This window comes from Sinocyclocheilus grahami, unplaced genomic scaffold (genome assembly GCF_001515645.1).
Source record: "Sinocyclocheilus grahami isolate Dianchi unplaced genomic scaffold, SAMN03320097.WGS_v1.1 scaffold395.1, whole genome shotgun sequence".
Lineage (NCBI taxonomy): Eukaryota > Metazoa > Chordata > Actinopteri > Cypriniformes > Cyprinidae > Sinocyclocheilus > Sinocyclocheilus grahami.
In genome coordinates, this window is record NW_015505574.1 from 173,128 (window position 1) to 185,012 (window position 11,885).

At 37.7% G+C, this 11,885-nt stretch overlaps 1 protein-coding gene and 1 pseudogene across 1 annotated transcript in view; both read left to right on the forward strand.

The window, feature by feature from the left end:
• The window catches only part of LOC107550310 (protein sidekick-2-like), a 13,928-nt gene extending 12,569 nt beyond the window's left edge, over nt 1–1,359 (forward strand). The window contains exon 6 of the mRNA XM_016231578.1: nt 1,290–1,359. Within this exon, the coding sequence (XP_016087064.1) occupies nt 1,290–1,327 (38 nt within the window). The 3' untranslated portion in view covers nt 1,328–1,359. The remainder of the gene's footprint in view (nt 1–1,289) is intronic.
• Nucleotides 1,360–1,450: 91 nt separating this feature from the next.
• On the forward strand, nt 1,451–7,195 carry LOC107550301 (uncharacterized; annotated as a pseudogene).
• The last annotated feature ends 4,690 nt before the right edge of the window (nt 7,196–11,885 follow it).

Sequence of the window (11,885 nt, forward strand, 5' to 3'; positions counted from 1 at the left end):
GCCACTGGCTAGCTAGTACACTAACTGATGGTTACAGTAATTCTCGTCAGTAAAAACTAATAAAATCTGCCTTTTCTTTTCCTCAAAAACGATAGCAATATGATAGTGACAATATAGTTTACAAGTAGATCACCAAAAACTTACCTAATCTTGCAGCCACATTTCAAACACAATCTGACTCTGAAGTTCAGTTTGTTGTCTTCTTCTGGTGATGTTTTGTTTAAACCAACCTTCCGCCACCTACTGGTCTAGAGTTATTAGGGCACATAGTGGGATTTAATCCAACAAACTAGATGCTCTTAAGTACTGTTTACTAAAGTTGTTTAGTTTAACTATTGCATCCACCTGAAAGTTCACATAACACAGTGTAATTAAGTAAATTCAACAAATTTGTAAAAATCAGTTATGTTTACTCGCTTTTCTTAAGTAGATTCAGTGATTACTTTTTACAGTGTTGGAGTAGAAGAAGTCAAGCCTGGTCTTTGCATCTGCCAGAGTTGTTGTGACCTACACACACACAAACCACACAGTTTTTCTAAGTTTCAGTTATAGTAATCATCCTTTTAAGTGGGTCATCAACAACAAAACAGCTGCATCAGTAACGTTATTCACATCTGGCACAGCAGCAGAAAGCGCAGTAACGTTATTATCGACACAGATTTCTCAAAATCACATTTATGCTTCCTACTAAGGTGTGCTGAAAATTATTACTTCACTCTAAAATACTTGTTACTGTTACTAACTGGACATTCCGTTTTTTTACCATCTCGAATGTGTCATCTTAGGTGTTCACAAAGGCTTGAGAATAGTCGACACGACTGTAACTTACAGCCTTCCACGGTGCATCTAGAATTGATTGTGTTGTTCAGATTTGTTCACTATTTTTGCGGGCTTTCTGTGTTTGCGGTAACGATACGTGTGCGACTGAAGTGAAGTGCGGAGAAGCCAAGAACGTGCATGCATACACGAAAACCTTTTTTTTTTTTTTTTACAGTATTTGGATTTACAGTAAATGAAAAATACTGTATTTTAATGGCGCCAAGAGGAAATTTCCCATAATGCAACTTTAAAATACAGTAACGTACTGTGTAACTGTTTTACAGTAAAGTACAGTTCATATTACAGTTAAATACTGTGTAATTTACAGAAATCGCTAACAGTGCACTCAATACTCTGGAAAAAAAATACATTTATATTCAAAATAATGAATGGCTGATAAAATGTACTCTCCTTTAAAAGCCATCACAATTTATAACCTCAGTTATATTGCGTTTATTTTTCATTTCTAGAGAATTTTCTGGGAAGAGTTTATTACTCCAAAACATAAGGTCAAATAAAAGTATGTTAGAGATGAGCTGGAGAAATCCACAAGATTTTGCTGAGGATATGCAGAAAAACTCTTCAGGGAAAACCAGCTTCATGATTCTGAAACTAGCTGCAGTGAACCTGGTGTTCAGCAGGTCAATGTCTGCTGTTCTTCTGTGACCAACATAAACAGAGTACTCCATCTTCGCACATTCCAGCTGCTCAAAACAAGCAAAGGTACAAAGTATACTTACATTTTCTTCACTCACAGCAACATGCATAACCTAATGAAATAATTGTATGGATACAGAGAGCAACACAGTCATAAAATCAGATGGTTCTTGCAAGCATTCAGACCTCAATATTCTGCTAATAACTTGGAGGAAGCTGCTGAGAGGACTGATACTCTTTATGAGCCTGTGAGTTATTGGCTGTTTATAAAATAAGATAAATTGAACACTGCTCTACTCACTTCCCTTAGGAAGCATCCTACCTTCCTTCTACCTCCAGATCTACAGATGAAGGAGTGTTTGCTGCTGACTGTGCCTTTATCTAGTCCTGGGGTGGTGGCTGGATGAATGCAGAGAAAAACACAGACAGTGGATTCAGTCTTGATCAAATCACATGTTTACAATGCACTCATAGCATGGTTCATGTCTTTGGTGTGTCTGTTAGTTTGCACATAAATACCGTAATCTTTGGCAGTGGAAAATATTTGACATTTTATACTACATTTCATATTTTTGTTACTCTGTGATAGACTGATCCCAAAACCTGTGGGAGAAAAGGCAACAAGCTTGATGCCCCTTTCTGTGTGGCTGGGCTGCAGCAGTTTTATAAGGAAGATGGCTTGGCCTTGTACATCTGAGCCATGCCTCTTGAGGATGGTCAAACTGGCTGTAGAAATTCCAGGGTGGGTTCTACACATATCCATTGGCATTTATTAAATATTTAGCTAATGTAATAATGCTTTCAGCTACTAGTGAAAGTGGCTTTTGCAGATTTCCCACTAAAACGCACAGAAAATGTTGAAAAAAAAGAACAACCATTATTTAAATAAAAGTCTTAATAGACTAATATTTACGTTTATATTTGAATATTTTTGCTCATAGATGAGGAAGGTGGATAGCGACGAGAGCATGTTTTACAGACGAGTTTGCAAGTTCTTTGCACAGACGCCATTGAAGACCGTTGCATTCTGGGTACCTCAGCTTAATCATTTGCTGGAGGAACAGGCTTATCCTACCCATGTCCACTTGTCCTCATCCTGCCTGGACTGCTTCATCTCTGTCAACCCAAATCGAGAGGTTTGATATGACTTGTGTATCCATTATGTTTACTGTGATTGAGACGTTTTGATCCAAATCTTTAAAGCACTTTGTTTCAGGCTATTGAAAAGGTCTTTAGTATGATCCCAGGATTCTACTGGCAAACTCTGGAAACAGACCAAAAATGTCAAAGAGCAGAAGCCACAGTTTCTCAAGAGTGTCATACTGAGGTAAAAGAGTCTTTCATAAACGGTATTATATCTTTCAGTGAACAGTTTCTTATCTTATGGTTGTTGTTGTTTTTTCAGACGGCACTTGTTCTGATAGGCAGGGCACTGTTTCTTAACCCATTGACAATGCATCACACACTTGAGCTTATGTGGAGATCAAGTCTAGATGTATGTGGTATCCGCTTCCTCTATCCGCCCCAAGAGCTGCTGACAAACTTTGCAGGTACATACTGTATCATCTCCCACCATAATTACACATGTATACAAATTGCATGGGTTAATACATATCCTGTCTTCTAGTCAGCAAGTCAGTTATGCATGAAGGGGAGCATTCATATAAGCCAGTGCTTATCATGGCTTTCCGGGGTCCTCACGCTAACTCAGTGTGTCAGGAGATCACAGGGCCATCAGACCCCCAGCTGGCAAGGCGGACAGATCCAGCATCCATCAACGCCCTATACCGTCACAGTCAAGACCAACCCCTGCTCTACTCACCCCGTCTTGCCAGTCTTGTGCATCTGGGCCTGTTTGTGGTTTGGTTGTAGAATAGCAAAAAACAGCCTGTCAACGTTAGTATTCAAATGTATTGTAATACTTCCCAAATTGGGTCATCATTGTTTACTCACACTCGTTGTACTTGTACGATTGTCTTCAAATACGAAATACAAAGATATACAAAGAACTGTTCAGCTGCTTTTGTTCACATTATGAAAGTCAATGAGAGCCGAACAAGCATGAAATGAATCCATAAAATTCAAACAGGTATGTTCTAAGCTTTTTGAAGTGACAACCACTTTGTATTATAAACAGATTGAAATGTAAGCCTTTATTCACTCTCAAATCAAAAACAATCAATGGATTAAACCAAATATAGTTTTACATTTAAAATTCATCATCAATCTTATTTTGTGTTTCATAGAATAAAAGTCATACAATTGGAACAAATGAGTAAATGATGACTAATTTTCCATTTTTTGGTGAACTATTCCTTTGAGCTACCTGCTGACCCTGTTAACAGGATCCAGGACTCTGGTGACCGAGGAGTCAGTTGTTCCCATCTTCTGATCTCTTCTCCAGCAAGTTTGTGTGCCACAGTGAAAGGTGACGACTTCTAGCATCTTATAAGTCAAACTTTCTACCCCTTTGCCCCCATACAGCGGATATATTTATCCTTGTGTCTGCTGTGGTTGGACCACGCTGTTACAGCTATATATTATCTGCATGTGCAAAAACAGGCTTCAGTCGATTGGGACTTCAAAGAGTGCAGATCTCCAGGAAACAAGCTCAATCTCTGGGACTCACCGCAAAGCAGGTGAATAAACCCAACAGTGAGCCTGTACATGTACAGAAATATATTGAAACTGAGAGTGGGACACTACCATGACATTGATGCTGATTGCATTTGTCTGGAAATTCTGTCTGTCTCCGTTAGGTAGCAGTGTTCTGTCATGCTCCTACAGTGTTTCTGGCTTGAGAACAGGTTGAGCTGTCCTCTCATTGCCTAGTGCTGCTCATGAGGAGAGAAAGTGCAGTTAAACACTGCTCCAGACTGCCGATAGGTAGAGCATCTGGATAGCATACATCGTGCCAGCCACTTACTGTATGTGAAGCTGTACTGAGGTGCTCCAAGCATTAAGTGTCCTGTGTCTTTGCCTGATGAAGGTCTGATGAATGAGCTTGCTGCACAAGGCCTTATTGGATCAATCCGTACAAGATTCACAGATGTTCTGGGTCCACATGTCTGCTTTCACAGTGTTCCCTACTCTAAAAACCACCACAATGTTCTGAGTAAATACATTACTTTGTATTTTCATGATTTGTCCACTTACCATCTGAGCATTTTTGACAAGTATATGATATGTCCTAACAGGTGGGTGCATGTGGACAGTGCCGGAGTGTAGCCACATGGTCTTGTCCAAACACGCATATCCTACTTGTCCAGATGCAGAGCAGGTGGTGGTTCTCACACTGACTGGTCAAAACATTGTCGAGAAAGAAATGGACTTTCTTCATAAGGTTCTCAAGAGAGATGCAGCAGGTACCTAAATCAGAGGTTTACAATCCTGCTCCCGGAGTGCCGGAGTTCTGAATTAACAAATCAAGCTATTCAGGATTACTAGAAACAACCAGGCAGGTGTATTGGAGTTGAACTCTTCATGAAAGTGGCCCTCCAGGAACAGGATTGGAGCATTCCTGACCTAAAAACTATACCTTCACAAATATACCTGTATTCTTGGTTGAGTAAACCACTGTAAGTTACACAACCAAATCTACCTTGTCTTGTACAAACAGGACAAGATGGATTTGAGCTGCTGGCACTAAAGTGGGAACCCAAGCTGTCTCAGCAGCAGGCACAAGAGTTGAGTCCGTTCGAGATCAGAGAAAAAGTGGGGCAATGGCTCTGAGGATGGTGAGGGCATTCATCACCCTACGTAGACTTTTACCACAAAATCACCCAGGAAACCTCCATGTATTGATGTGCCCCACACCTGAGACAGCTTTCAGACAGACCTGCCTCTTCTTCTCTGAGGCAGGATTGGTCCCTGGTGAGGATTTAAGTAAATACCAGTTTTGTAAGGATGATCCTTAAGTGGTTTGCTTAATCTAAAATCCCTTCGTCTTCAGATCACACTAGTCGTCCATTATTGAATTTCTTACTGCCTCATCACATTGACATTCCTGGTATGTACAGATCCAAGCCTAAGTATACCCCCAACCCACCCCCAGGCGCTCTGGGAACTGACTGTCAATCTCTGACAACCCTCAGGTCTCAGAAGTCAGTCGCTTTACAGTTACATGACAGTGGGTAAGTGATGTCTTCTCAGAACATGTTCTTCTCTGAGCTTTTTCATGGCCTTTTCTCTGAACTTCCTCCCTCTGTACTCTACAGGCCCAGGGCCACTTTTGACTCTAGCTCTGTTCAAGCCTGGAGCCTGCAGACACCACTTTGGTAAAATTCACACCGCAATCAAACAGAACGGATATACTCTAGTGGGCTTACGTGTGCTTCTGCTGGACTCGAGCGTGGCAAATGCACTGATTCATCCACCAGAGCAACAGGTCACTCTGTCCTCCTCTTTCTAAGTATCCGAAAAAGAACTAATAATAACATTCTAGAGTCGTGTGTAAAAAAAGGACATTTTAGCATACTAAAAAAAAAAAAAAAAAATTAGTAGTAATTATGGAAATAATACTTAAGTGCAAAGTGAATGTAATGTTTTCAGACACTTAATTCCAGGTTAATTGCTATTAAATGAAAATGTGTTATAGTACAAATAAGACAAATTAGCTTAATTTTAGACTGATTTTTGATCCACTTGAGTAGGACTTCATATGTCCACAAAACCAGTCATAAGGGTCAATTTTTCGAGGCGGAGATACAACTATTTGAAAATCTGGAATCTGACGGTGCAAAAAAATCTAAATATTGAGAAAATCGCCTTTAAAGTTGTCCAAATGAAGTTCTTAGTGTGCGTTATGAGACATGAGAAGGTATTGTAACCTGTCGTTCCTTCCCCTAAATGTATGTTCTTACATTGGTGTTATAGTCAAACATCTGTCTTTTTTCAGATACCCTGCTTGCATTCCGATCCTAAAGTTAGTTTGGACCGTGAACAGCTGCACACCCTTAGAACCGCTGACAAAGACGAGTTTTCTTCAGGATTCGGTCAAGGCAAGGCATGATTCTCCCACTTCCTCACCCCTCTATCGACACATCAGAAAACTGAGCCAATGACACAAACATAAACCAAAACTTGTTGATGTTTTACTAGCTGCGAGCGACCTTTGTAATGAGGATGGGAACCGTCGTTATTTATTTGTGTTTTGGTGCCAGTAGGGCCTTTGGTCAGCAGTGCTCTTTGTCAGACCACCTGCCTGCTGACACCTTCCAACCTCCTGCGGCAGAATCAGCCTCCTCTGTACTCAGAGCTACTGCAGCAGTAGCTGCTTACAGGCTGCCACCTGGTGGCTGGAAGGCTCTGCACACCAGATGAGAAACAAAGGCAGCACATATCAGTTACTGAGGTCCTCTGCTGGTGAAGCACTTCTACGTGAGGGCCCCTGCCTTATCATTGCTTTACAAGCAGACAGTGCCGTCACGTGTTTCAATATCATTCTCGAGAGGTACAAGCCAAGCTGAAATGGAAGTAAAAGGTTACAGCAGTCTGTAGTTCAAAGCTGGGAGAGACCGGACCTAAAGAGAGTTACAATGACAACAACAGACAGAGTTACAACTTATTCACCCAAACTCTGAAAGAAAGGCGAGTCTACAATAACATTTATCTTACACTCTTAAAAAAAATAATGGTTGCAGAATGGTGTTTTGCTGTGATGCCCTAGAACAGGGGTAGGCAAGTTCGGTCCTAGAGAGCCACAGTCCTGCAGAGTTCAGCCCCACCCCTGAAAAAAAAAAAAAAACTCACCTGCCTATAGCCTTAGTAATCCTGAAGACATTGATTAGCTTGTTCAGGTGTGTTTGATTAGGGTTGGAGCTGAACTCTGCAGGACTGCAGCTCTCTAGGACTGAACTTGCCTACCCCTGCCCTAGAACCATTTTTGGTTCCCTAAAGAACCCAAAGAAACAGTTCTTAGTGTACTTTTGTGTAATAAAAAGTTTCCGTGAACCATCAATCCCAGTAAAGAACCTTTATTTGTGTACTTTACTCTTCTGTATCTGCAGGCAGTGAAATTGCTGTGTTACCTTTTGGATGATCTCTGTCTCTTGACAGTCATCACCGTGTAGCACCACCATAACCAGGAGTTATTCCATTATAGGTACCTAGTGCTAAATATTTAGCTTTTTATATTTTCACATGAATGTGATTACAGACCTTACTGGCATGTTTTCACACTGAAAATGAAAAGACTGTCTTAATATTACTAGTGCCCATAAACACTTTAAGTAGCATATTGACTCAAGAACAGTCATATTGTATTCCTTAAATGGATTCTAACTTAACCAAAAAGACAAACTGTTCTTCGTCTACTCTGTAACTGATGGTTCATAAGTAGGGAAGGAAGGGAAAGAAGACGACAAAACACTCGAGGCAGGGTAAAGATCAAAAATTATTTAATTCCCAAGATGACAAAAATAATTCCATGAATTCTGTAAACCATTGCATAACTGCTGTAGTGTGGACAAGTGTTAACAATTTTAAATGATACACTACAAGAGAAAGATTATGCATTATAAATAATACCATCTTAAGTAATTCTAGTGATGAAAAACCTCTCTGGCCATCAAAACGTACAACTAATCCATAAAGAAGCCTCCATAACTTAAACACAGAACTCCCAGTAAAATGGTTTAAGGTCTTGTGTTGAAAACACATACACAAAGTATTATACTGACAGCAAATGGTATAGTATTTCAACACTAATTAGAATATAAGCTGTTCTATATATTGATGCATACTGTACCAAAATAAGGGATATGTTTCTTCCTTGCAATATAAATGATTTTCTCATTTTGACTTTTGAGCTAATAAATCTGTGAGTTGCAGTTTCCTTTGAAAATTGGACATCCCTCTCTATTCTACAGTTCTCCTGTAAAACCCTGAGAAAATACATCTCATATTTCCATCAAATTGTTACATGGATAAATACACAAACTTGAAAATTGCAATTGTGTTTAACTTATAAATTTATTTGTAATGTATCGCAATTCACAAAACTAGTGCTACATCATTATAGATTAATTGTTCTCTATGTTATTCCAGTGACCCATTTAATATGTAATTTGAATGGTACATTCAATATTCAGGGATTTCATATTCGATTAACCGTAACATTAATTATAGGGAACAGTGGTTCCAAAATTCTGACAATTGTTTTTTTATTATTATTATTTTAGCCTCTTACAAAAGTGTACTATTGTAGTAGTTTTCCTCCTGGCTAGTTTGCTAAATTTAACCAGTTTCATATGTAATATGTATATACAAGATTGCATAAATCCTTAGGTTCAATAAATCACACTACTGATAGAGAACAAAATTAGAAAAACAAACAAATGATTAAAAGAAAAATCCACAAGAATGCAAAAAGAAAGCAATGATTATTTCCACTGCAGAGCATTATGGTAACATTTCCAATACATTAATTTACACATTGCTAAACAAAAGAGTCCTTGGTGCTTCTTTAATTACAGATGCCTGGTCTTACATCAACATTATATGGTCATTTTTGTTAAAGATTACCGTTGGTATTAAAATGGCTGATGCAGACAGGGGTCTCTTTGTGTGTAAGAACATGCTGTGGTTTAGATTTTTGAGACTAAATAATTTCTATCTGCCATTTTGTACAGAAAATCACTGTTAAGTAAACCATTAACACAGAAATTCAGTTGGAAGCCCAAACTCGAAATGACTAGGTTTTATATTAATTCCACTTTATTAATTTCTGTCATACTTCATGAACGGTTCAGATGAGCTGCTACTTTGAACACACCCTTGGTAAAGAATACGATTGCAAAACACCTTAACTGTTACTCTGACAGTAGACACTGTGTACATGCAGCATCATGCTGACTTTTCAACATCAATAAATGTTTCTTTATCAGAATAATAATCACTTATTACTCAAACCGAAATGGTTAAAGGCATGGCAGAGCAGCTTTTTAAAATTATTTTAATACACTGGTCTGTAAAAAGTGTGTGATGGGCCTCTCGTGCATTGAGAAATACAGATTAAAATACATCAAGGCACTAAAATTCAGTAAAGAATTATCCATTTGTTCAATCAAAAATACTTTCAATGTGTTATTATTAAAGGCACAAATTTGTTCCAAAGAGACTTGATCCTTACAAGACTTAATATTATCAAGCAGAATGACGCAGGCCTATATTTTTCTTTTGTACAATTTTGTTTTCTTATTTACTACTATAACAGGAAAACATAACTAGGCCAAAAAGTGAGGTTTAAGGCTAGGAAATGTAGATACTTGAACAGTTTTCATAAAATGTAACCCACTGTCTGTCTCAGCCATTTCAACTAGCATGAACAAGGGACCCATTGTACATCACAATCAGATATGTTCTACACAGCCATGGTAGACAACATTTGACAATACAATAATAGACTTCAAGGTTCAAAAAGAAAGTTAGAAGATTTCTTATGTCATATCTAAATTCTTCAGATCCCAACTAAACAGACAGAAAAACAAACACCAGTCAAATGGAAACTAAAGAAAGCACCTTACGGGCCGAGTACTCTTTTAAATTCCTGACAGCATACAAGTAGTGCACAACAACTAATGTTTCAAAACTGATTTCAGAATTTTACGAAACAAGTACTAGTAGTATAAAAAGAAATAATATATACTTCAAATAAGCACTAATCCATATGGCCACTTAGGAATATTAACACAAATATTCATTCATTACTATGACATTCCTTCACTGTAGATTACAGCCAATTCAATACTATGTTATCGTCTTCACTGAGAAATTGAAGAAAAAAACCCACAATCTTTATATTCACTTTCTAAAGAATTGTGATTCATTAGGATTTTTTTGAATGCACATATTATGTAAATAAGGTACTAGATTTGGTCATATTTCTAACTATTTCCTCAGAATGTTAAAATGAAAATGCAGTTATAAAATCGAAGAGAGAACAAAGAATAGTAAAGGTCTTTGGTAGAAACTACAAAAATGGGCATTCAGTCCATTAATATTGTCAGCAAAAGCAGTTGGCATAGTTGTCCTGTCAAATTAAACATTGAAAAACGGACATAGTAATTGTACACCACTTCAGTTGAACTTTGAAACAAGTATAAACTACAATACCACTTTGGTTCATTTGAGTAAAGTCCACATTTGATTTGACCGCACTCTTCGTTTGAGAAATAAATGTCGTGTGAAATCCCAAACATTTCAACCACATTTTATAGTTCAACAAAACCCTACGTTATGGCCCAATAACCAAACAATGGAACCAATCCCTCAACAAAGTCTTGAACACTTGAGTGCTGGAAACGTCACAATATCCCGAGCTGCTTTGATCCATTTCAACCTATCTATGTCGCCCATCGTACGGAAAAGAACACGACTAGAAAAGAGAAGCACAAAGTCAATGCATTTGAAGCATTGCGCAGAAATAGTTTTGAATACTCGTCTGTGATGCCTGACCAACCACTGGATACGTCTGCTCAACACAAACACATTTGGCAGTGTGATTTAGAGCTTCAGCTGGTTAACAAAAGTTACACACTGACACACACAGTGACAAATCAGTCAAGAACATCAGCTACATACAGACCTTGTGGATTAAGATACGAACGCAAGTAAGCAAGCAGAGAGAAATCTTATATATATATACAGGGCTCTACGCTTTTTTTTCTTTTTAGGAGCACTTATGCTCCTAACTTAAAAAATTTAGGAGCAAAATTTGATAAAAAAAATTTGCCTTCCCTTTACGAGGTGATATTTGACTCCTTAAAGTGATTCACAGTGGAATTTAGTTTTTACCTTTGTAATGGCATTTTATTTAAAGTATGTCATCTTCTGTCAATTTTTAAAAAAAATTATATTTTAGAAGCTTTTTAAAAATTCTAATTGATACCATAGAATAAGAACAAGTAGAATAAGAAGAATAAGTTACCAATCAAATGAAATCAGTATTACAATTAATTTGTACAGAGTTGGCACAGAACACCACAAAAGTGGCTTGTAGGTGTATTTTCAGACATTTAATGAGGATCAGAGATGGCATGAGTGCAATTAAATCCATAAATTCATGTTGAGATTAATGTTTAAAAAAAAATTTGAATATAGAAATATTAAATGATTTAAAGAACTGAAAAGATACTTTAAAAATTTAACTAAAACTGCCAGCAGGTGGCGACAATCACTGATTTTATCACTGAATCATTCATTCAATTGATTCATTTAGGAATGAAGCAAGTGACAGTATTTATGAATGGGTAATCATGAATCACTGACTCACTAGATTCATTTAAACCCCCCCCTTTATTCATAACACTGGTATATTTTTTCATAGTCGCACGACTGAATGCGACTGAAATTGTCGCACTGTAGAGCCCTGATATATATATATATATATATATATATATATATATATA